This window comes from Gopherus flavomarginatus, chromosome 3, assembly GCF_025201925.1.
Source record: "Gopherus flavomarginatus isolate rGopFla2 chromosome 3, rGopFla2.mat.asm, whole genome shotgun sequence".
NCBI classification, from domain to species: Eukaryota; Metazoa; Chordata; order Testudines; family Testudinidae; genus Gopherus; species Gopherus flavomarginatus.
In genome coordinates this window covers 197,770,857-197,797,936 of record NC_066619.1, presented here as the reverse complement: position 1 = coordinate 197,797,936, position 27,080 = coordinate 197,770,857, and the positions used below count along the sequence as shown (strand labels likewise).

Genomic DNA, 27,080 nt, shown 5'->3' with positions numbered 1-27,080 from the left:
CTTCTTATTAACTGTTACAGTTAATAAAGATATACTTTCAAAGTCAGATCAAAGTCAATTCAAAAAAGTGTTTGTATTCTGCAGTCTTTGAGAAGGCACCATTTTGGTCAGTTACAGCAATTTTTTTCTGCTCTTACATTTGATTATTTTATAATACTGTCCAGGATAGGGAAGTATACAAGGAAAGCCAACTAAACTTTAGCTGGGTTGCAGAATACCACATCAAAAGAGAACCACACAGAGTATTTCTTGCCTTGTTTAGAACTCCATTCCTAATTATCTTAACTGGTTAAATAGTTAAATGCTCTTATTAAGAGATGTAATCAAAACAATCCTGCTCTTTCCTCCCCGCCCACAAAAAAGTTCAGATTGGACAGAAGAGTACAAATTTTTTTTAAAAATCAATTTTTAGTCACTAATACATAGCTTGATGTTGAGTTGTCACTAAATTATCCTGAAACATTTTAGAGAGACAGTTTTCGCTTTGATAGGAAATTTGATGTAGAGGTGCCACTGAAGTAAGACCACTGTATGCAGCATCACATACTGCATTTGTTTCAGTAGGAGTCCTGTATACCAAAAAACTTACTTGAACGTGAATTGTAAAAGTGTTAGGATCAGGTGTCACACTTACTACTTTAGCTAGTCAGTGTTTTGTTTACTAAAAGAAATCTTTTTCCCCCTCAGCCCTTTCTTTTCTGAAGATACATTTAGACAATCGCCATTCACTTCCAACTCAAAAGATCTCCTGCCCAATGAAACTGCTCTTCATGGAAGGATATCAGCACCAGGTATGGCCTTTTTTCTATTTAATTACTTTTAATTTGTTTAGCATAAAAAGATCTGTGCTATATTTACTAGATTTTCTAGATATAGTACTCTCTGTACTATATTTATTCAGTACATTAATCATCTATATCTCCCCTTAATAAAACTTGGTTTGCTATGTGAAAACAAACAACTCAACCACCAGAAAAATGAATATTTTTTAAAAGAAAAAGACTAAGATAAGTTTCTTCATAATTACCTGAGTACTTATGAGTCTTTAAATAACTGTCTCAAAAAAAAAAAAATCCAAAGCAAGAACCAAAAAAGGATGTACCTCAATATTATAAATTGAGTGTATTTCTTTTCACATCCTATGTTTAAGGGAAGTATAAAGCTGTCTGATAAGAAATAATTATTGCCCTCTGGCTCCCTCACTGGTGGCCAAGCCCACCCTTCCAACTTATAAAATACAGGAAAACTCCCTGTAATTTCCAAATATGCAGTTCATGTGCCTGAACGGCTCAGCTTTCCAATACAATTCTCTTACCCATATCATTCATTTAGGTCCCTTCCCTGAAAGGTGGTAAGCACCTCCTACAGCATGCTGAGTGTTGTCAATACCCATTAGGAGATAGGAACTCTCAGCTTCTTTCAAGATGTGCTCAGAACTGCAGAAGACATAGCCTGTAGAGCCAACACTCTTGTACCATACTAGAAGCATCAACCCTCAGCATGAAATCTTGATTTATATTATCAGAATTATTGCAATGAAATTATGATTATTCTCAAGAGTCAGTGTTTTAACTGAGGTAATTGGAACTATAGTGTATGTTTTTGTATCAGATAAGTTTGAATAGTCAAAAAAAAGTTGTTATCCAGAGAGTGATTGCTTAGGAATCATTTTTAACTATTGGTTTGTCCCTTATTTTTACCATTTACATGTAGCATATAACTGCTACTTATTTAGTTAGTTATATATAATATATTGGTTAGACAGTGCACATTGTTTACTGATCATATTGTGAGGAGACCATATGTTGGATCAATATGTAATTTGTATGGATAAGTATGCATAAATACTAGTTTCCTTTTCATTGTCTACTTCCTACTTTTGAAACAACTCTTATCTGATGAGATTTTTCGTTACTTTTCACAAGCGAATAATAACCCTTTGATAAGTGAGGTTTGGAACCGAAGTGTTAAAACAGTTTTACAGTAGCAATGTGGTGGTGATTTAAAAAAAATAAAAATTATAATTATATATAATGTATAATCTCAGAGAGCTGAGAATTCATTCTCTGTTAGTAGAAGGTCCTAGTCCTTCTCTGTTTCTTGTGGAAATTGTCAAATCTACCCTCAGGAGCTTCCTTCTAAACAAAACCTGTTTTAAGCAACCACTCAAGAAATGGACAAATTGATCAAATAAAATGTTCTAATGACAGATCAGAATTGTACTCAGTATTTCGGGAATACTTTAGGTTGGTCTCTTAAGATAGGATGTTGCCTAATAAGAGTTGTGTCCAGTACGTCAGAAGTTCTCTACCTTTTTCTCTCTGAGCCCACCCCTCACCCCATGCTACAAAACTCCAGGACCCACCTGCACCACAACAACTGTTTTTCTGCATATAAGAGGCCAGGCCAGCATTAGAGGGTATCAAGCAGGACAGTTGCTCAGAGCCCTATGCCACAGGATGCCCTGTAAAGCTAAGCTGCTCAGACTTTGGCTTCATCCCCACACGGCGGGGCTCAGGTTTGGGCTTTCTGCCCTGGGCTCCATTGAGTCTAACTCCATGCCTGCTTGGTGAACCCCCTGAAACTTGCTCACAGCCCTCCAGAGGGCCCTGGATCCCCAGCTGAGAACTGCTGCTGTATGTGTTTCCGTGTGTTTTCAAAAAGCTTTGGATAAAGTCCCTCTGAAAATAGATCTAAGAGAGCTTGCTACTATAGAGTGAGGAATAGAGTCATTTCATGGAGTAGAAGCTGATCAAGAGATAGGGTACAAGAAGTAAAAAGGCTAATTAGTATGGAAAGAGATGCTGTAGTAAAAAGATGTACTTACAAACAAGGCTGTGCCATATATTAATGAGTTGGAAGAGTAACTGGATAATGAAACTTGCTGAGAACACAACATTATTTAGGTTAGTCAAGACTCAGAAGGATTGTGAAGAAATCCAGAAGGATCTAAGAAAATTCAGCAATTAGGCAATGTGAGTGCAGTATAATTTATTACAGGTAAGTAAAATACACATGGAAGGAACTGTTTAAATTTTTATGTCCAAGTCTGTGCAGAAGACAGTTTTCTTGAAGGTTGGTCTGAGTCTGTGGAATGAACTCTCACAAACCAACTACAAGAATTAAGGTCCAGGTTGTGTCAGGTATGAAAACAACTGGACCCTCTCAGATTGGATCAGCTCTCCTCCACCTGCCTATGGGGGTCAGTGGAGCAGCAGCTGGGTACCCTGCACCTGCTTGCCGTCACCACCTTGCTATGCTCTATGTTGTGAAGTGAGTGTGCCAAGGAGTTGAAGCGCCTCTTATTCTGCAGTGCACAGGAGACAGCAGTGCACTGAAGTGTAACTTATAAGCATTGCTTATATCGCTTTTTTTAGGGCAGTAGCACAAGCCCCACGAGCCTAAGGGTATGTCTACACTACCCACCGAATCAGCGGGCAGCAATCGATCCAGCGGGTATCGATTTATCATGTCTAGTCTAGACTCAATAAATCAACCCCTGAGTGCTCTCCCGTCAATTCCTGTACTCCAGCGCCATGAGAGACGCAGGCAGAGTCGACGGGGGAGCGCTAGCAGTCGACTCACCATGGTGAAAACACCCCGGTAAGTTGATCTAAGTACGTCGAGTTCAGCTATGTTATTCACGTAGCTGAAGTTGCGTAACTTAGATCAATCCTCCCCTCCCCGTGTAGACCAGGGCTAAGTTTCTTGACCTGGGCTGGGATGCTCACTCCAAAATGCTGTGTAGACATACCCTTAATTGGCAGCAGCAGGGTCCATGTGAATACATAGTTGTGGCAGGCTAACGTTGGGGAAGTTTACACCCAAGCTTTTCACAAACTAAATGTTCATGTAGGTAAGCCCTGAGAATTAATAGTGAAATGAATTCACTTCAGAGAAGATAGACCAGCTGCCACATCACATGAAAGAAGAGCTGTGGCTGGGCAACCAAGGAAATAAGACTGAAATTGCAATAGCTCCCTGAACTGCAACTCAGTCAACATACTAATAATTTGTGATGAGTCATTATTTTGAGGGGACAATGTAGTATCCTTTGGAAGTAATACCTAAACTAAATAATCTTTGAGAAGGCCCCACGCCAAAGGTTCTTGAGCAAAATAAGCAGTCACGGGATAATAGGGAAGGTCCTCTTATGAATTAGTAACTGGTTTAAAGATAGGAAACAAAGGGTATGAATTAAATGGTCAGTTTTCACAATGGAAAGAGGTAAAAAGTGGGGTCCCTCAAGGATCTTTACTGGGACCTGTGCTGTTCATCATATTAATAAATTATCTGGAAAGGGGAGTGAATAGTGAGATGGCAAAATTTGCAGGCAATACAAAATTACTCATGATAGTTAAGTCATAGAATCATAGAATATCAGGGTTGGAAGGGACCTCAGGAGGTCATCCAGTCCAACCCCCCACTCAAAGCAGGACCAATTCCCAACTAAATCATCCCAGCCAGGGCTTTGTCAAGCCTGACCTTAAAAACCTCTAAGGAAGGAGATTCCACCACCTCCCTCGGTAACCCATTCCAGTACTTCACCACTCTCTGAGTGAAAAAGTTTTTCCTAATATTCAACCTAAACCTCCCCCACTGCAACTTGAGACCATTACTCCTTGTTCTGTCATCTGCTACCACTGAGAACAGTCTAGATCCATCCTCTTTGGAACCCCCGTTCAGGTAGTTGAAAGCAGCTATCAAATCCCCCCTTCATTCTTCTCTTCCGCAGTTCCCTCAGCCTCTCCTCATAAGTCTTGTGCTCCAGGTCCCTAATCATTTTTGTTGCCCTCCGCTGGACTCTTTCCAATTTTTCCACATCCTTCTTGTAGTGTAGGGCCCAAAACTGGACACAATACTCCAGATGAGGCCTTACCAATGTCAAATAGAAGGGAATGATCACATCCCTCGATCTGCTTGCAATGTCCCTGCTTATACAGCCCAAAATGCTGTTAGCCTTCTTGGCAACAAGGGCACACAGTTGACTCATATCCAGCTTCTCGTCCACTGTAAGCCCTAGATCCTTTTCTGCAGAACTACTGCCTAGCCACTTGGTCCCTAGTCTGTAGCAATGAAAAGTCCAAAACTGACTGCAAAAAGTTACAAAGGGATCTCTCCATACTGGGTTATTGGGCAACAAAATGGAGATAAAATTCAGTGTTGATAAGTGTAAAGTAATGCTCAGTGGAAAAAAATAATCTCAACTATACATAAAATTCTGGGGTCTAAATTAGCTGTTACTACTCAAGAAAGAGATCTTGGAGTCATCATGGATAGTTCTCTGAAAACATCTACTCAGTGTGCAGCGGAAGTCAAAAAAGCTAACCATGTTGGGAACTGTTAGGAAAGAGATAGATAATAAGACAGAAAATATTATAATGTCAATATGCAAATCCATGATACATGCACACCTTCAATACCACATCTCAAAAAAGGTATATTAAAGTTGGAAAACGTACAGAGAAGGGCAACAGAAATGATTAGTATGGCATGGAACAAATTCTATATAAGGAAAGATTTAAAGGACTGGTTCAGCTCAAGAGAAGAGATGACTAAAGGGAGATATGATGGAGGTCTATAAAATTACGAATGGTATGGGGAAAGTGAATAGTGAAGTGTCATTTACCCCATCACATACCACAAGGGGTCAACCAATGAAACTAATAGTCACCATGTTTAAAACAAACATAAGGAAATATTTCCCCACCCAACATACAGTCAACCCATGGAACTTGCTGCCAGGGGGTGTTGTGAAGGCCAAACATTATAACTGGATTAAAAAAAGAATTAGATGAGTTCATGAAAAATAGATCCATCAGTGCCTATTAGCCAGGATGGTCAGGGATGCAACCTCCTGTTCTGGGCATCCAGAAGCCAGGACTGAACAACAGGGGATTATTTGATAATTGCCCTGTTGTGTTCATTCCCCTGACATATCTGACACTGGCCACTGTTGGAAGACAGGATACTGGCTGAGGTGGATGATTGGTCCGACCCAGTATGGCTATTCTTATATTCTAATGTTTGATACATTTGGGGGACTTTTTTTCTTCCCCTTTTCCCTTTGTTTATTGAACATTCTGATGTAATTTCCCATCTCTTCCTGTGGTGTTATCAGCCAAATAAAATCATTTTTGATCAAGAAAATAATGACCTGTCGTCAGCAACTGTTCTGTGTACATTGAGAACTTTATTGTTAAGAGCTATCAATCCAATATCACACAGTTTTCACAAAAATTAGTACTAGTCACACACAAAATAAATTTTAAGAACCAAAAAGCCACCCTGTGTTTTGCACAGAATTACTGTAAAGAGACTCCACTTTTCACATTGCAGTTCGTTGAACCTATCTGAGAGAGAATCTCATTTTATTTAACAATAAGCAGAGAATTGTAAACAGATTCTATTGTACTTGATTTGGAAATGAGAAGAGTAATAGGTAGGAGGAAGATGAAACTCGGTTCTCAATTAAACTCTTCCATGTCACGGAGTCTTGATATTTGTATAACTGTGAAAGATGCAGACATTCATAGATTCCAGGATCAGAAGGGACCTTTGAACTTCCCTAAATTATTCATAGAGTGTATCTTTTAGAAATTTGTCCAATTTTAATTTTAAAATGGTCCATGATGGAGACTCCACTACAACTCTTGGTAAATTATTCCAGTAGATAACTGCTCTCGGTGTCCAAAAAAAAAAAAAAAGAAATTAATTAAAAAAAAATGGATGCCTTATTTCCAGCCTGAATTTGTCTAGCTTCAACTTCCAGTCATTGGATAGTATTTTACATTTCTCTGCTAGATTAAAGAACTCACTGTTAAATATTTGCACCCCATGAAGATACTTGGACTGTAAGCAAGTCATGCCTTTGTTTGTACACAAGTCATGTCACCTCATCTTTGTTAAACTAAATAAAATGAGCTCTTTGAGTCTGTCACTGTAAAGCATATTTTCTAACCCTTTGAACATTCTTGTGGCTCTTCTGTGAACCCTCTCCAAAATATCAACATTCTTCTTGAATTGTGGGCACTAGAACTGAACAAAGGATTCTAGCAGAGGTCGCACAAGTGCCAAATACAGAGGTAAAATAATCTCGCTACTACTCTCAAGATTTCCTTGTTTATGCATAGTTTGGCCACAGCATTATATTGGGAGTTCATGTTTAGATCATTATCTACCATAATCCACAAATCTTTTGTAGAGTCACTGCTTCCCCCGTAACAGAGCCCCCATTCTGTAAGTATGGCCTATGTTCTTTGTTCCTAGATATGTGCATTTACATTTAGCTGTATGAAAACACATATTGTTTATTTGGGCCCTGTTTACCAAGCAATCCAGATTTCCCTGAATCATTATCACTCTGTCCTCTTCATTATTTACTACTACTACAGTTTTTGTGTCATTTGCAGATTTTATCAGTGATGATTCTATTTATTTTAAATAGCACAGGGCCAAGAACAGATCCCTCTGGGACCCCACTAGAAATATATCCATTTGATGATGAGTCACCATTGCAGTTACTCTTTGAGACCCATCAGTTAGCCAGATTTTAATCCATGTAACATGCGTGCCATGTTAATTTTTATTTTTCTAGTTTTTTTAATCAAAATGTCATGTGGCACAGGGTCAAATGCCATATAGAAGTCTAGTAACACTAATGCCTTTATCAACCAAACTTGTAATCTCAGCCAAAAAAAAAAAAAAAAATCAAAATCGCTTGACAGGAACTATTTTCCATAAACTCATGTTGATATGCGTTAATTACATTGTTCTCCTTTAGCTGTTTATTAATTGAGTCATTGAGCCTCCTATCAGCCTCTTTATTGTTTTGCCTGGGATTGATGTCAGGCTAACAGGCATATAATTACCCAGGTCATCTCATTTACCCATTTTGAAAATTAGCACAACATTAGCTTTTTTTCAGTCTTCTGGAACTTCCCCAGTGCTCCAGGACTTATTAAAAATCAACATTAACAGTCCTGCAAGCTCCTCAGCCAGTTCTTTTAAAACTATTATCTGGAGCTGCTGATGTAAAAATGTCTAGCGTTAGCAGCTTCTGTTTAACATCCTCCAGAGATTCTAGTGAAATGGAAAGAGCTTTATCACCGTATGAGAAGACTGTCATATTCCCCACCCCCCTACAGAACGGAAAAATGTATTAAACACTTCTGCCTTTTCTGCAATATTATTGATAATTCTACCATTTCCATCTAGTATTGGACAAAGAACATCGTCAGAATTCTTTCTGTTCTTAAAGTATTTTAAAAATTCCTCCTTACTGTCCTCAATTGTGCTGGCCATAAATTTTTTCCTTGTGTCTTTTTGCTTTCCTTGTCAGTTTTCTACAATTACCAACTTTCGGTTTATATTCATTACTATCAATTTCCCCTTCCTTCCATTTGGTAAATATAATTTTTCTATTTGGTATAGCTGCTTTCACTTAGTTTTTTAGCTCATATGGCCTTCTTCCTTGATTGTGGCTTTTGGGGTATCTAAAAAGGTGTTCTTCAATGATTCCCAATTATCATTCACATTTTTCTGATTAAATTCTTCCTCCCAACTGATTTGGCTCCTAATTGTTTTCACTTTTGTGGAATTGGTACTATTAAAGCACCAGGTGTGGGTGTGTGTATAGATGTGAGTGTGTGTATATTCAGCTTGTACACTATAAATGTGATCAAGTCATGATCACGTGTACCTAAGCTACCATTAATTTTCAGTTCTGTGATCGGTTCCTCTCTGTTAAAATAAGGTCTAATAAAGAATTCCCCTGTGTTGATTGCTACACTTTGAGTTAGGAAATTGCATCTATAGTTTTTAGAAATTCCAAGGATGTTATAGTACTGGTAGACCTTCATATGTCACTTGATTACATCAATTTTTTTCCCCTACACCTTATAGTTAAGTGCATAAAGATGCTGTTGTCCTTTTCCTTAGTGTGCTATGGTGATCTGTAACAGAAATCAACTAATACCCCATTTTGAGTCTTATTGGTTAGGATATTGATCCATAAGCATTCAAGATCATTTTCTTCTGAGTTATCAGTGACTTTGGAACAGGTAATGCCATTTTTGACAGAGTTCTATTCCCTTTCCCCTTTTGCCCACTCTATCCTTCCTAAATAGATTATAACCATTGATTTTAACATTCCAGTAGTGTGAACTGTCCCACAACATTTCAGTAATATCAGCTCGATTGAATTTATTCTCATAAATGAGCAATTCCAATTCCTCTGTTTGTTCCCCAGACTCCTAGCATTAGTATATAGGCAATTCAAGAATTTCTTCTCTTCATGTCCTTTGGTTCCTTGATTAATTTTGTTTTCAAAAGCTCAGTTTTGTGTGGAGTGTTCAGATCTTTCCTCTTTTTTACCTTACCCTTTGCTATTAGTCATGGTGGCTGCAACAGTTCTGATTCACCATGGCTTTGCAGCTGACCTCCTTCCTGTGCATTCACCTACAGCCATTTCTGGACCAACTATCAAAGAATGGAGACAAAACCAACCATCCCCACCTGGCAGCCTGGTTTTTGCCTGGGCCGGAGACTTAAGAGAGATTGTGCTCAGAGGAGGTCCAATACACCTCTACCCCTATATAATGGTGTCCTCGGGAGCCAAAAAATCTTACCGCATTATAGGTGAAACTGTGTTATATTGAACTTGCTTTGATCCACCACAGTGTGCAGCCCCACCCCCATACAGCACTGCATTACCATGTTATATTCGAATTTGTGTTATATCAGGTTGTGTTATATCAGGGTAGAGGTGTACATCCTTCTCAATAGCAGGAAACTCTACAAGAAAGTTTTATGTTGCCAAATGGAATAGGTTCTCCATCTGACAAAAGCATTATTGTTTCCTAAGGAGTTCTGGATTCCTCTTACTTTGTACTGTCTCCTCTCCTTGAAGTCCTTGGGCCTACCCATCAGTTCATTATAGGTACGTTAGCAGTTATTAGTGCATTTCATCCTCTAGTGGAGAACTGTTCAGTTTTCTCCCCCACCTCTGCCTCACAGTAAAGTTCTAAAAAGGCACTGTCAGGATGTTCCTGTCAGTATCGAGACCTATTCCTGCTTGAGATCTGAACCTTGTACTGTCAGCGCTTATGAACCTGCCATTTTAACACTTAGCCTCCTGCTTCCTCTTGCGCTTATCAGTGAAGGTGGCCTTCCTAACAGCTATCACCTTGGCCAGAAGAGTAGGTGAGCTCAGGACCCTTAGGGCGGACCCACCTTATATGATCTTCCACAGACATAAAGTATTTCTGAGTGTTGCATTCCAAATTTATTCGCGAAGTTCCTTCTGACTTTCACTTGAACCAGACAGTTCACCTACGGGTAACCTCATAATTCTAGAGAGGACAGGAAACACCACTTCCTGGAGGTACACAGGGCTCTCGCCTAATCTGGGGCTTCATTCACACATTTATTGGGAACTATGCCCTGGTTCGAGACTCAACTGGGGATGCTTCATTTGGTTCAGCACTCGTGAGAACTGATACAGAAGACATCCTTGCACTCATGTCCTCAATGAACACTGCTTGGGAGTCACTCATACTGAAATACCCTTAGGGACCAGCACTCATAGAAGAAAGGAAGGTTACTTACATTTCAGTAATTGGAGTTCTTCAAGATGTGTGGTCTCTATGGGTATTCGTGTCCTGTCCTCCTTCCCCTCTGCTCAGATCCTCTCAGATTTGCAGTAGAGTGAGAACTGGAGAATCAGTCTGTGTCACCCTTTATGCCCTCAGTTGAGAGCACAACGACATGAAGAGCACAGGCGTAAATCAATGGATACTGCTGTTGGAAACATTTCCAGTCCCAGATGCATAGAGCACATGTGCATCCACAGCAAATACCCATAGGGATCACATCTCAAAGAACTCCAGTTACTGTGAGGTAAGTAATATTCCTTTCTTCGAGTGCCTATCCCTATGGATATTCCCTATGGAAGCAAGTGCAAAGGCATGTTCTGCACCACAGTGTCAGAGATTGCCTAGAGATTTCTGCAGGTCCCTCTTTATTTTTTCTATACATCCAAATAGGTAAAATAAAATATATTGACTTAATCAATCAGACATAACCTACCTCTGTGACAAGCCCAGGATTTGCAGGAAATTCCCTATGGCAGAGTAGTCAATCAGTTATAATGGCTCTTGATTCCTTATCATCTTTATATGCAGCTTGATTTTTCATAAACAGAAAACTAATTTAAGTTCTCTTATGTGGTATGCTTTCTCTACATTGCTGCCCTTAGAAGAGAGAGGATTTGTCAGCTAGTCTTGTTACTCTCTGATAGCAGGAGACAGATGACTCATTACAGCTTGTAGAAAGCTGTTTTTGGAAAGCCAGTTCACTTGGAATGCTGTAGCAGCGGGCACATTTGGCATATTTCTTCCTAGAGAGACAGATTTAACAGCATTTGTTCAACTTAATTTAGCACTGAACTATGTTTCAGTGGTTCTGGCTTAAGCACATTGCATCACATTGTTCTTTATTGCATCATATCTTTAAATTCTCATTATCACGTGCCTAACTGCAGCATAGACACTTACGTTGCTGGACACGCATTCTCCAACTGCCTTGATAGACAGCTTGAATTGCATATAGTGAGCAGATGGAATGGTATTCCAGATCCCTGGCTCCCTTTCTGGGGCTATAACCAGCTGGGATGCATATGATTCTAACTTATTCTGTTATATTCTATCTCTATAGTACATTTCCTTTGTCACTTTTTCTAGGGCTGCTGCCAGATGGGTTTGCATGTAATGCATGTGTGTTCCCTAGAAGGAACTGTCACTAAGAAATTCCATGTGTTGCAGGTTTCTAATATTGTAATAATGACCGTCTCCTGTTATCCATTATAGTCACTATAACTAACATGATCTTAGCAGTCATTCTTTCCATTTTGAAAGAATTTTCAGGGCATGGTAATGTGTAACTGAGCAGAACAAACCACTTCAAAATGATCTCACAAAAGAGAAACTCACAGCATGAGAGTGTGTATGAAATTAATAGTCTATATATGGCCTAGATTCTCTATTTACAGCACTTGTAGCAGTCCACAAAAGAGGGAGAAAATAATAATGATGTGGATTATAAGGTAGTTTTCTCACCTCTGGCCTGTAATTTCATGGATTCAAGTTAACCATTTTTCTTGTAGGAGATTGGACAAAACCCTAGTTCTGAACATCCCATGTTCTTTGAGAACATTCAGGTCTGGATCAAAGCTGTGCAGCCCAAGCCCATCTCTAATTCAGACAGTGGCAATGTCGTCCTTTGGGTAAAATAACAAAACCAAAACCAAGCCCTTTTTTTGTTGTTTACCAGTCACTGTTCAGTGGCCTTCCAGGCAGAATTTAAAGATCTCTTTGAAGTATATGTGAAACTCGTAGTATTCTGGCTATTACTCCTTTCCTCAGTATAACAGATGCGAATGCCTGGAACTAATGTTGAGCACACAATGGCTACTCTCTTTGACTGCAAAGTCACTGCACTCACTAATTACTTTGTAAACACTTCAAGGGACCATCAGGATGAAAGATGCTATAGAAACCCGAAGTCTGGTCTATGTTTAATGACTGTGTGGAAGAGTACTTGTTTTATAACTGAAACATTGTGACTCTTGTTTTATTATGGGCTAATTTTAATTGGCACAGCCTTTCTCCTCTCATGCTGTACATTCCTCCCACACAAGCAAAAATGTATATTTTCATTTTGTATAATATCTCTTTTTGCATCTGTTCCTTTTTAAAGCAAAATCAGCATTGGGTAACCAACACAAGAACAAAGTAAATTCACTTGCAACAAATACCTTCCAGTTTCATTCAAAATAACCCACTCTGGATCCAAATCATTAAACCCAGCAAGACAACAACTGTGTTAATAAATTACACAAACACCAAATCCAAAGCAAAACAGCGAAAGGTAACTTTCCTTACGTGTGGGAAACAAAGCACGTGGGCAATGACTTTTTCACTCTTTCATACTGGATGCACTTTTCACACATGGTAACATTTTTCTCTCTCCAAAGTCCATGTCGTAGACACAGTAAGAAACCTGGCACTTACTCCACCAAAAACAACTTTGCAAGGAGTAAAAGAATTAGAGTCACAAATGTTTTACTGTCATTAGGATTTTAAAATAAATACATAAAATGAATGGAGATACTGCAAATGGAACTTTCTAAGCTGTCATTAATTTGAATGATAAAGATGTCATATTAAATTACCAGTTGTATGGCTCTTGATGGAAGGAACCACTGGTTTACAAATACGCATTGTACTGTATTGGGCTCTTCGTCATATTTAGACCCACATATAAATAAGCCCAAATTTTGTATTGATTTTTCTATATCTGAATATTTGTGGAAATTTAATATCAGGATTGAGTTGTACTCCTTCCTAAATATGAAATTTATCTGAATACAAGCTGAACATAAAGTAGTAAGAGAGATTTTTAAAACACCTTTTCCTTTTATTAACGAATGGAGACCTGTACCAGACATTTCTTTTAAAAGTTAATTTGGGACTCTCGCCTCCTCACCTCATCATCTATCTTGTGCACAGCTATCTTCTACATCAGTCTGCCTAGGAGGAAGTTAATTACAAATCCCATCAGCCACTAGTGAGGGTGGGCCAGCAGAAGACTATTTTTTTTTTTAATGGTACCTTAGGAGAGGGTGGGCAGAAGACTTTCATATCTTTCTTTTAATGGCTTCCAAGTTAGACCTCAGTTAAAATTTGCCACACTGGTTTTTGGGAGTTATAGTCCACTCCATCACGGGCAGCCCAATATGCTGACTAGACTGATGTCACAAAATGCTACTGGATAAAAGATAAAACAGGAAAAGATTCCATGTAGGAGCTCTACAACTCTTATTTGTGTGTGAGAGATGAGGTATAAAGCTCTCTTTAAGTCCCAGTATGTAAGGGGTTTCAAGCACAGCCGAGGTTCACTGTCTATCATGTAAGTGAGCTGCAATGAGGTGCAGAGGGGAAGGGGCTGCAGCTGTCTAGGAGAAAGGGTGTGGCCTCCCCTCTACCAGCTTGCTGAAAGCTGAAAAGGTGGCTGTAACCAAGTGTTCTGAGTTGCTTTGCTCTTGTTTGAATCTTTTTGTATCAATAAAGCTAGCCCTGAGGAAAAGGACTTGATCTGAGCTGCTTTGGGCTGTATTTTTACATCCCTCCGCTGGTGTATCTGCCCACTGGCTTAAACAGTTTGTATATTATTTTTTGTGTAGCTTTTTGGCTGGAAAATGGAAAGGGATGCTGAAGCCCAGAGTGAAAATTGTAACCTTAAGGCAAATTCATTTTTATTAACATCAAACTTCTGGATGGAGAATATGCATATTAGTGTCTGTGCAAATCCCTAATTGTATTATTGCCTTCTTTCTGTGAAAGAGAGGTCGCCATTTCAACAGGACTCATAAATGAAAGTGGCATATTGACAGATAAAGCAAGCATTCATTATGTACACAGACCAGAATGGTCCAAATGGTGTGTATAAGTAGCCTAGATTAATTTTGAGTAGGATTTTCTCTGAAGTTTATCATAACAAACTGAATTGCAACGGACAAATAAACCTGCACTGACTTTTATTAGAAAATAAGTGCATTCTATTTTCCAAATACAGTAGTCACTCAGACATACAGAAATAGATACAGATTGGATTTCATAGCACCCAAAATAAATGTAACAAGCAATATAAATGAACTAAAAATGTTGGTGAGCTGCATGGAACTGAATTAGGAGAGAACGAGGAGTACTTGTGGCACCATAGAGACTAATAAATTTATTTGGGCATAAGCTTTCGTGGGCTAAAACCTACTTCATCAGATGCATGCAGTGGAAAGTACAGTAGGAAGATATATATATATACACACAGAGAACATGAAAAAATGGAGGTGCCATACTAACTCTAACAAGGCTGACTAGTCAATTAAAGTGGGCTATTATCAGCAGAAGGAATAAAAACTTTTGTAGTGATAATCAGGATGACCTATTTCAAACAGTTGACAAGAAGGTATGAGTAACAGTAGGGGGGAAATTAGCATGGGGAAATGGTTTTTAGTCTGTGTAATGACCTATCCACTACCAGTCTTTATTCAAGCCTAACATTCCACACAAAGATGGACTACAAGCTGTTAGGAACAGTATCTCCAATAATGTCACGACAAACCTGGTGGCTGAACTTTGTGACTTTGTCCTCACCCACAACTATTTCACATTTGGGGACAATTTATACCTTTAAGTCAGCGGCACTGCTATGGGTACCCATGGCCCCACAGTATGCCAACATTTTCATGGCTGACATAGAACTCTTCCTCAGCTCTCATCCCCTAACGCCCCTACTCTACTTGCACTACATTAATGACATCATTATTTGGACCCGTGGAAAAGAAGCCCTTGAGGAATTCCACTATGATTTCAACAATTTCCATCCCACTATCAGCCTCCGCCTGGACCAGTCCACACAAGAGATCCACTTCCTGGACACTACAGTGCTAATAAGCGATGGTCACATAAACACCACCCTATACCAGAAACCTACTGACCACTATACTTACCTACATGCCTCCAGTTTTCATCCAGAACACATCACACGATCCGTTATCTACAGCCAGGCTCTGAGATACAACCACATTTGCTCCAATCCCTCAGACAAACACCTACAAGATCTTTATCAAGCATTCTTAAAACTACAATACCCACCTGCTGAAGTGAAGAAACTGATTGACAGAGTCAGAAGTCATCCTACTACAGGACAGGCCCAACAAAGAAAGTAACAGAACGCCACTAGCCGTCACCTTCAGCCCCAACTAAAACCTCTCCAGCGCATCATCAAGGATCTACAACCAGTCCTGAAGGACGATCTCTTATTCTCATAGATCTTGGGAGACACTTTCAGGTTCTGTGTTGCGAATGGATACATACTCTCTTTTTAAAAACATACAATAAGGATTTTTTTAGAACAAGGCAAAGAGAATGACGTTTTTTGTTACTCAGATGATTGTGCTATTTGTCAGTAGTGATCGGTTAAGCTTTTAAAAGCATATATGTCGGAAGGAAAAGAGGATTTATCAGTTTCACCCACTTTCCTGATTTTATAATGTCACAATTCCCTCAGTGAAAAAATAATTCAATTTCCATCTCTCCCCTCCCACCCGGGGGGAATTGTTTCTGCTACAGTTAGAAAACTAAATGTCAGACTGATTGATCTTCCACATCGTGACCATCATTAAAGATGGTAAAGGTGTTAGATAAACTCCTGAAGCCAATGCAGATCTGAAAGGACTTCTGATTGATGATGTTTTTGCTATCAGTGCTACATTTCATGACCAGTGCCCATCTGACTTTTTAGCATATGTTATGCATTTTTACATTGCCTTTTTCTTTTGTCTTGGTAAAGACTGAAGTTTCTGAGAAGGCAGTCCTGTTTATGACTCACATTGAAGAGGGCAGTACAATATATGGTGGAAGTTGGGGCCTCTTCCATGTTATATGCAGTCTGATGTTGACGAAAAAAGTTATGTTTGTTGTAAAAACTAGTTTCTGTAAAGGAACTACAGCAGAATTATCTATGTTTCAGGGTTTGTTTAAAATATGCAACTGAGACTAGCTTCACCAAGATTCACAAACATGGACTGATTTAAGGTCTGGGTGGGAAACCTCTCTAAAATGAGTGTTTTTTTTCATGATTTATCTTCAAACCAAAAAAAACCCCTTGATGGCTTCACTTCATATTCCTGGGATCATTTGAAACTCACATCAGTATGAGAAGCAAACTGGAAAAAAGTTTCACTTCATCCCATATTTGTTCATATTGGATTTTAAATTACTCTCTTTAAAAACAAGTTTTGAAGAGAGAAAGATGGGGCAAATAGTTGTGTATTTGTTTTTGAAAACTCAGTTTAAAAAATAAAATATCAAAATTTGAAAAGTACTTCCTAGGTTTTTGTTTGTCACTTTGGTCCGTTTCACAGGATGTGATATGATGTACCATGAGACTCGTAGGTCTGTTCAATGGTTTTACAATGGTCACATTGGCAAAGCACCAAAAGCAACTTGTGTTTAATTTTTGGCAACTGAAACTCAAGCTCGGTTTAGGATCAGATATCCCCCTGCCTCTCCTCAGAAGTCAAAGGATTGTTTGCCTCTGCATAGATAACAACTAGTAACTTTATATTGCGTAAATCAAACATATTTATCCAATATGGAAAAAAGAGAGAATCAATTAAAATAAAAGGAAATCTCAAAGTTTTGGTATACAGTTTAAGGTTACTATAAACCTTGCTGCTTAGGTGGAAAATTATTTGTATTACAAGTGAAGTTTATGTAGAAATGCTTTTTAAGGACAAGAGAAAATAAGTCCTCTCATCTTGGGCTCACCTATGTTGCTGTAATTTCCTCTGCCTCCTGTCTCCTTTCCTAGTCTGCCTCCTGTTTTATTCAGATTCCAGCTCTTATGTTTGTCACCATCTTTGTGAACTTCCATTTTTTAGCAACCTGGCCCATCCCTGGTGTCTGTGGTGGTGGACTCCTGCTCTCACCTTTCATTGTCTCATCCATCCACTTTGCTTGAGCAGATGGTTGGTTGGATGTTTTTCCTGACTCCTGTCTGAGCCTCATTAAAGCCCCATCTCCTCATTATCTCCCTTCATGGAAACAGACATCTTTCTCTATCACTTTTGGGCAATTCTGTTGTTCATTTGGACTACCTCGGTGTACAAAGTTAATGCTTCCTTGTAAGGGGAATGTGGGCTCCTTAGTCCAATACTTCCAAACCTAGTACCAGGCAATTTTAGAAATAGCATATGTACAACTTAGAAGTATGACACTATGCATATACAAATAGTCATCTTTATCAAATAAGGATCTTTATGGTCAGTAAGTCAGACTACCATAAACGTTATTTTGATATTCACTGTATTTCCATAGTAATGATAATTATTTGCAAAAACATTTGAAAAACCTTGAGTATCCACTAAGGTTTAGTTTAATTAAATTGTTTTATTTAGCAATGAGTTTTTTTCTACATATTGTAGCATGGATTGCACAATGTGTATCATTGTTTCAGGTTTCATAAAATAAAACTCATGTTCCTTCTACCAGATGGAACAAAGATTATTATATTTGGACGATAAATTAGTAAAAAAGGAAACTTGACATCCGCTTAACAACCATTCTTATCTGACATGCATTGTGACTAAAAAATATTGCAGGTGACAATACTGAACATTTTTATAGCTAGAAAAAGCGTAACAAAAATATTAAGGAGACAAACAAACTTATAGTGTTTCACCTGAAGTGAGGTTAAGAAATAGGATCTCTTAAAAAAATATTAAGGAGATGCATATGGGAATGTAAAGTAAAAAAAGAATCAAAGTTGCTCATATAAAACAAGATTCCACAAATGATTCTGTTCACAATTTAAAATATTATCCAAAAATAAAGGACTAAATAGTTCAGTGGGGTAGTGACAATGATAAATGAAAACGGTATTCACCCAGGCCCACAATTACAGTAGGTAAATAGGAAAGCATATTTTATAAAGGAACTACAATATCTGGAAAGAATCCACAATTTATTTTAACTGGATTACTAGCAACATAACTTTTGGCAGTGCAGGTAGAATCACTTTGAAAGTGAGTAGGGGAATGAGAGTAAGAAATACTGTGTTTGGAGAAGATGAAACTTCATACAGTCAATATATTATTAAGTTTGTAAGTGGTTTGTGGGCTTTTAGAGACCAAATTTGCAGTAGTACTTTAATTGCATAGTTCAGTAAAGGCGTTCTCTAGTCAGTTTTTATGTGCTATGCTATTGGCACAAAAGATGGATGAGCATGTAAGTGGAAATTTCTAAAGCAAAAAAAAAAAAAATCTCAAATGAGGCACTGCACAAAAACGGAGAGCCAATGAAATATCTTAGTTGAGTGCAATGATAAGAGTGGAGAGGAGATTTCCCAAATGCATGTTTTTAAAGCAATTTTGGCTTGACTGGTTGAATATTACAACAACTTTTTTCTGAATAAAACTTTTATTAAACTTTTCATCTTTAAAAAATAAAGAGAACTAGGCTTTCAAGTGGTACAAGCCTTGGTGGTACAAATGCAACGCTATGTACAGAGTATTCTGTCCTCTTTGAATGGTAAATATGAGGCACTTGAAGGAACCAAAAGTTATCTGATGGCTTTTCAAGTGACCTCTGTGAAATATTTGTTCTTGATCCAAAGTGGTTCTTCAGATCGGAGTTGAATCATACTTGCATGGGAAGCGTGCACAGCAGCTACCTGTGCTACACCTGTTTTCAGGCCTCTATCTCCTTGCAGTCACAGAAACCTGGTTACTCAATTTGACACTGCCTCTTCAGCTGCTTTCTCCCAAAGTGGCTTCTCTTTCACTGACATTGCCCTGAGTTGTTCCCTAAGAAATGTGATGGGTGTGGGCAAAAAATTTTGACCAAAAGTTTTTTGGTGAAAAACGCAAATTTGGTGACACTAAAACCTTTGGTAAATTTGCATCAATTTTGCCAAATTGTTTTTAAAAAAATGATAAATTTCCAAAAAACCTAAACTTTTAGTTTCAATATTTTGTAAACTGAATTTTGAGTTTTTAATTCAAAATGACTTTTTGTTTCAAAATTTCCTTTAAAATTATTGAAAAATAAAATTGAAAGTTAAAAAATTCTCAAAAATTGAAACGTTTTGTTTTGGGTCGACTCAAAACAACATTTTAATTTTTTTATTATTTTTTGATTCACTGAACATTTTAAAAAAATATTGTTTGTTTGGCCCACAATGAAATGTCTTCAATTTTTCATAATTGCCAGTGAACTGAAAAATGTTATTCGCATAGCTCTACTGTTGATTTTCTCCCCCCCCCACATCTGCCATTTCCATCTTCTCCCCACTTCCTACTCTTTTTCCTGCCTTTTCCCTCCATCTTGTGCCTTCTGTTCAGAGTTTGATATGCATCTCTCCCTCTCTGTCTCATTCTTGGTTACTTCAACATGCATGTTGACCTACTCTCACCTCCCCATTTAACCTTCAACCCAGGACTGATCAAAATGGCCACTCAATCTTGTTTTCACTAAGCACTGCTCTGTCTCTGATCTCTCCATCAGTTTTCTCTTTCTGACCTTCACCGCATCTTCAAAATCACTGCCCTGGCTTCCACTTGACCATGTGAAGTAAGTCTGCTTGTGTGGAACCCATCCTGAAGTTCTAACCTTACATCAACAACTCCAAATGTTTCTTAAATATAAAAAATGATACACATTTTCAGAGGAATGATGATATTGTAAATGCTAAAAGTGCCTGTTTAGGCTTCATCAGCATCTTTAATTTCAGCCTTTTCAGGGGGTATTTGTAGCACAGGAAAATCTTTATAATTCTTTCAAGTGGGACTCTACATGGACATAAGGATCTGCCCATGCAGGTTGCTTTGTCCCGCTAGGACCACTGCTTGCAGAACAGGGAACCTTTGATTACTTGTGACTGTGTGGAGGTTTGAAATGGAACCCCATTGAAGCAGCAATTTATGTGGTTTATAGGATGAGAGATGGTATAGCTAGTGAAAGAACCAAAAGTATAAACATTAATTTCTCCTTCATGTGACTTTTTTTTTTGGTGACCCATAGCTTTATTCTTTTATAATAATTTTATTTATAAATCATTCTCACTGTCTCCCCCATCAAGGTAATCCTGATGCTATATGATAGCTTAAAATACAATACAGTTAAAACATTGTGAAGCGATAATGTAAAAACAGCTAAATAAAGCGATAAAGAAAATAATCAAACTATCATGTCTCATAGTCTAAAACTAGAGTCGGAATATTCCCTTTTGTGAACTACCAGCAGTGATGTACAATGCTGATTTAGTGAATCTATTTTTCAGTTATTTATGTACTCAGATCACACTTTGTTCTCTTCTTTGCTTTTACTTTCAACCAAATAAAGCTTCCTTTCTCAGCATTTCTCAAGCAAAAGTCATCTTAAAGGCTTTTTATAAGGGATGGTGGAATATGCTATCCATACCGATGTCACTAATTTGAGGATACAAAATCAAACTTGCCAATATACGTGAAACATCCATTGAATTGACATGAAATATTCAGTATAATGTGGCAAATTTTTGCAGTTATAATACTGACTCGGGCTTTCTCCCACCTTCCTCTAGCCCTTTTTCAAGCCATCAGTCTTACGCTGCTTGTCAATATGAAATTAGTAGGATTGGTAGCAAAATGACATCTGGGTGTAGCATAAAGGACAGAAACGTTGCTAACAAATTTTACTACTTTTTTATCAAGAAATTTATTGAAGATTCAAATTCAGGATTTTTTAAGTAACACATTAACTCTTTAATGTGGTACACAGAGTGTAGTCATAATTCCATAAATTAACATTTCAAACCGTTTTAAATCCATGAGTTCAGAACACTATATATTATTACTTTTTAAAATTCTGCATTCCAGTAGCACTGAGACACCTTGCATTTCACCAAAAGTACTTTGTTTTAAAACATTTTAAACTCTTAAGTCAACACATAACAGTATATTCTTATTTGGGAACATCAGTATTTTACACTTAAAGCTTTGAAATTTGCCTTTCACTTTGCTCTTTTTCCAGCAGTATTTTTGCTATTAAATACGGGTTTAAATCGGAAATCTTTCATCAAACACGCTTACCTGTTTTTAAAAAGGTAAGGATTTCTTGGCATACAAAACAATTATGGATTCAAAGAAATTGCAGAAGAAAGATGCCTGTTAGATCAGGTTCTTTACTCATCCAGTGTCTATAGTACCTTTTCAATTAACAGATGAACCTGTCTTTCTCCCTATCTATAGTACATTATCAGTATTTTGTACACAATGTGGGAAAAATCTCTTTTGGTGTTTAGTGAAGGAACAGTTTGTAACACAAAATTTGATAAAAGATGGATTTCTGTGGGAAGGCTACCATGTAATGGTGATTTATTATGCAACATCAGTTGATATCAACCCAGTTCCTTCCTGTCTGACTGACTGACTGATCCTCCGTCTAAAGTTTTTGTAAGATATCTACCATAATACTGTGATATCTGAGTTGGTAAATACTACCCACTTCAGAAAAATCACCATCACAACTGGCACTAATCAGCACCCCTATTTGCCATCCCAACAGAGGAACCAAGAATTGAGTAGATATGATGACTGAACTATCCACTCGCCACCAGAAGTGACTCTTCAGGTCATTGAAAGCAGCAAAGACTCCTGTGGCACCTTATAGACTAACAGACATCTGTTAGTCCATAAGGCGCCACAGGACTCTTTGCTGCTTTTACAGATCCAGACTAACACAGCTACCCCTCTGATACTTCAAGTCATTGGTGAGGTGTGGGTGTGGGAAAGTTTGCTGTACCTGTTCTTTGGACAAAGAGCTTTGGTTACCATGGATGACAAAATAGTGTCCTTTCACAGCATGAAATCACTCAAAGTGATTGATTTCTATGAGAGTGAAGAGCTCAAAGAACCTTGTGGGAGGTGGTCAGCACCTCATTGCACCAGATGCTTACTTTGGTCATGATAGCTAAAGTAAGGGGCACGCTGACTAGAATACTTTGCAGTATCCCAGCCAGGAAAGTGATTCAGCAGTTAATGGAGAAAAATCACTGAAGGTTGCAACCCAGCAGCACAGTTTTAAAATAAAACTAAATAATTAAAAGCATCAGAAGTATCCTATTCTACATAATGGAACTAGTTTTTAACAGCTCTGGATAATCTGAAAATGGATATTTTTTTTCAAGCTTTCTATGAGTTTCCTACAACTCTGATAGATACAATATCCTGTTCCCTATGCTGGATTTATATTTCAGCTTCTTGAGAGATAAAAGAAGGCCAATGACTAATACTGGAAGGAATTGTTAAGAGATGTATTTACTTCTATTTGAGTCTGCTTGTTTAGTATGTGTCCCAATTAATTTGTTTTTGTTGTGATGCTATTGAAGAAACCTGCACACTCTTGACCTTTTCTTATAATTATGACCATATTACCCCTTTGAAGCACTGTTTTAATTATGTACTCTGAAAGCTCTACTAAAATTTCCATAGCATTGCTGCAGAGTCAAAATGTTCATTGTTTTGAGCTCAACTCAGATACCACAGTATTATGGTAGATATCTTACAAACCCAAATGAGTTGTTTATTGATGTTCTTGGAAGTTGTGACATATATGGTCTGCATTCTTTTTCATATTAATTTTTACAAAATGACGACTGATTTCACAGATGTATGAGTCATCTCACTAGAAAAATTTATTATTATTTATTTATATTATAGTAGCATCCAAAGGCCTCTATCAAATGTCAAGTCCCTGTTGTACAAATAGATATGGTATCACAGCAAAAACAAAAACAAAAAACTCCCCAAACCAATAAAATGTAACTGTGGTGGTGCTGATAGGTGTGACCGCCAATAAAACATGCTATAATAACTACATAAATTCCCCACTCCCAACTAGAGAGCCTTTCTGTTATTACTTAACTTGTCAAGTATTGGAATTTTTCATTCAACTGAAAAGCTGCCCAGCCAGCTCTGTTCTATAAACGGAAGCAGAATTGGCACAGACAAGGAGACCAAACCTGCAACTGCAGGGAGTCCTGGTTCATGGGAGCTTTGCCAATGCTAGTGTGATGTTTACTGCTCATGGTTCAGTGCCTCATTGCTTTGTGCAGACAGGGACTTGCAGTGATAACTTGAGCCCTACAGGACATTACAATGTCTCAGCCTTTGTGTCTCATCTCAGCTCCTGGGTGAGTCATACTGTATTTTCCTCCCCCTGCACCCATTTAACAGGAAATCCCAACCCAGATTTCCTCTATTGCTCTAAATAAACACACACCGGTTCTATAGTCTTTGACGTGTTAGCTATTCACATAGTACATCTAGAATCCCACAGATGGTGTAGAATAGAGTAGAAAGTCCCACTGAATCTTGGCCTTTTAGTCAAAGGGACGCTGACTGGAAATGATGGCTCTTAAACAAAACAAACAAAATATTGCCGAATACATTACCCAATACATTTTCCTTATTTGATCTTGTGTACTTCTAAGTGTAGAATTCCTCCTGCTTAAAGAGGTATTGTGTAAAAGCATCTCCTCTGACATAGCATGCTGATGCTTGGCTTCTGACATGTATGAAGTGGGGTTGCAAACTTTCTACTCCCACAAAACGGGACACCATTGTCACACCCCTTATCTGAGGCTCTGCCCCCACTCACTCCATCCCCCTTCCCTCTGTTGCTCGCTCTCTCCACCCTCAATCACTTGCTCATTTTCACCGGGCTGACTCGGGGGCTGGAGTGTGGGAGAGGGTATGGGCTCTGGGCTGGTGGTGTGGGTTCCAGGGTGGGACCAGAAATGAGGGGTTCAGGGTGTGGGAGGGGGCTCTGGACTGGGCCAGGGAACTGGGAGTGAGGGCTGTGACTGGGGGTGAAGGCTCTGGGATGTAGGAGAGTGCTCTGGGTTGAGACCAAGGAGTTTGGAGGGTGAGAGGGAGATCAGGGCTGGGGCAGGGTGTGGGAGGGGGTCAGAGATGCAGCATCTGGCTGAAACTTACCTGAAGCAGCTCCTGGAAGCAGCGGCATCTCTCCACTCCAGCTCCTATGCAGAGGTGAAGCCAGGTGGGTCTGCGTGCTGCCCCATCCACAGGCACCCCCCCCCCCCCGTAGCTCCCTTTGGCTGTGGTTCCTGGCCAATGAGAGCAGCATGCGGAATCCCCATGGCTGACCCTATGCGTGGGAGCTGGAGAACAGACATGCCGCTGCTTCTGGGAGCCACACAGAGCCACAGCAGGCAGGGAGCCTGTCTTAGAATCATTGAATATCAGGGTTGGAAGGGGCCTCAGGAAGTCATCTAGTCCAACCCCCTGCTCAAAGCAGGACCAATCCCCAGACAGATTTTTGCCCCAGATTCCTAATGGCCCCCTCAAGGCTTGAACTCACAGCCCTGAGTTTAGCAGGCCAATGCTCAAACCACTGAGCTATCCCTCCCCTCATGGACCCTGCTGTGCCACCAACCGGACTTTTAAAAGCCCGATCAGTGATGCTGACTGGAGCCACCAGGGTCCCTTTTCAACCGGGAAACCCTAGTACGAAGAAGCAAGATGACATCACCACTGTCCTCAAACTTCACTGGCTCTCCATTTGTTTCAGGATCCAGTTCAAAATTTCCCTCTGTAGCCTTGCTGCTCCAACTTATCTTGTGAACATTATCTATTTCTACTCCCCCTCATTCCCTAAGATCTAACACTGCTCTTTTCTCTATGCCTCCCCTCAGTCTGGTGGTTTGAGAGCCTTCACCTCTGCATTTTCTGTCATCTGGAACACACTTTCACTAATGGAGATTCCATCTAGTCTTAAAGTAGTTAAAACTCGCTCTTCTCTAAAGAGGATTCACTCCTGGTCCCTAGCTTCTTAGTGCAAGACTAGCAGAACTCCTCAAGCTGTTGAAAGTTTTTGATTCCTAAGGGCCCTGGGAGCAGGATGGACCACAATTCAACCTTCATCAACTGATGATCACGCTTTGCTGTCTTAGTTTAGCTGCTGCCTTTGCAACATTGCAATCAGTTTTGAACTGACCAGTTGTCAAAAGTTCCCCAAAGAAGTAAGCCAATAAAAATGAAAATGTTTGAAAACATTGCCTGAGAAAGTGAATAATAAAAATTAGTGTAAAACTTACCAATGCCTCAAAGGAGAGACCCCCCAAGCACTGAGGGGAAGTGAAAAGGCCAGTGAAATGATCTATTTAGAAAAACAGAATTACAGTGCTTTTCTCTGCTCTCTCTTGCCTGTACCTCTTTCTCTACTGTTTATGGTTTGCCTCTTCAACTTTATAGTAACTCTAAAGTGTTTTGCAATACAGTTTGTTGGAAAGATGCCATACAAAATAGTCAGAGCTACAGTAGGCTTTTGATGGGGAAAAATATAGTACCTATTGTGGTGTGAAATTCCTTGTATACTAGCTGAGAGGAGTAACATTGGTGTGGTGGAACCTCAGTTGCCTTAGGATAGTCTGTACAGCAGCCAGTTTATTGACTTTGTAGGGATAAAAACAAAACGAAAATGCATCTTTTGTTACCTTTTTGTTTTCGTAGTTTTAGGATGGATTTGAGGTTTTATCAGATTATTGCTACCGTCTATACTATTCTTTTATAGTCATCTGTAACTTTGCTTTTTTCGTGTTCTGCCAGGGTCCCCAAGGATGTTCTCGTTCTGTGCAAGCCCTGCTTTGGGATTTTGTATCAGAAGCTGAAATTGCTATGGATTGTGGAACAGAGGAATATTTGCAGTTTAGGTTACAGATTAAATTAATCTCTGCTTCAGAGTTCATGTGAACTCATGCACCATGGACAGCAAAGTAGGGTTAAGAATGTTGTCTTTTACATGACACATGAAAGTAGTCCATGGCGTGAAATCTAAGAGTTCTTTAAGTTAAAATAAGACTTTGTATTTATGCATTTTTTGGTATAGACACAGAAAGGATAGGGTTGGATGCAGGAAACGGATTGCCATCTTGGAAATTTAATGACCAACTCTTTCCCTGTGACGTGTGTGGAAAAGTGTTTGGCCGACAGCAGACATTGTCCCGACATCTCTCACTGCACACAGGTAAATCAAACACTTTGGTGTTCTCATTTTCAGTGTCACGCAAGTTTGTTGCAAGAAAAACATGAGGCAAGTTTCACTGCAAGGAAACACAATGGTGTGGAAAGAGACGTCCTCTGTTCCCTTCACTTGGGATGAAGACAAGTAGAACTGGGCTAAAAATTCAAAGGGCTAACCTAATTCATTATGGCCCAACCATCATCCATTTTAGAAAACAAATGGTCAAATGGGAATTTGTCCAGTTGCCAGATTCTGACAATATCAAACTACCTTTTGGTTACCACCAATTAAGCAAGCCTGTAAACAGGGCTCTAAAGAGAGGAAGAAAGTTTGTATTTTGTTTTGGTTTTGTTTATATGAACGGCTCTTTAAATATTAGTGACCAGCAGAAGAGACAGCCCGTAGTGTTTCAAATATTAGTTAGCTTCTGGGATG

General features: G+C 38.9%; 1 protein-coding gene across 5 annotated transcripts in view; it reads left to right on the top strand.

Moving 5' to 3' along the window:
* Positions 1–27,080, top strand: part of ZNF827 (zinc finger protein 827) — a 135,402-nt gene that overhangs the window by 86,601 nt on the left and 21,721 nt on the right. For 4 of the 5 annotated variants that reach the window (XM_050946223.1, XM_050946225.1, XM_050946222.1 and 1 more), the window contains 2 exons: positions 688–791; positions 26,511–26,648. In XM_050946223.1, the coding sequence (XP_050802180.1) occupies positions 688–791; positions 26,511–26,648 (242 nt within the window). The remainder of the gene's footprint in view (positions 1–687; positions 792–26,510; positions 26,649–27,080) is intronic. The other variant, XM_050946224.1, reaches the window with a different exon arrangement.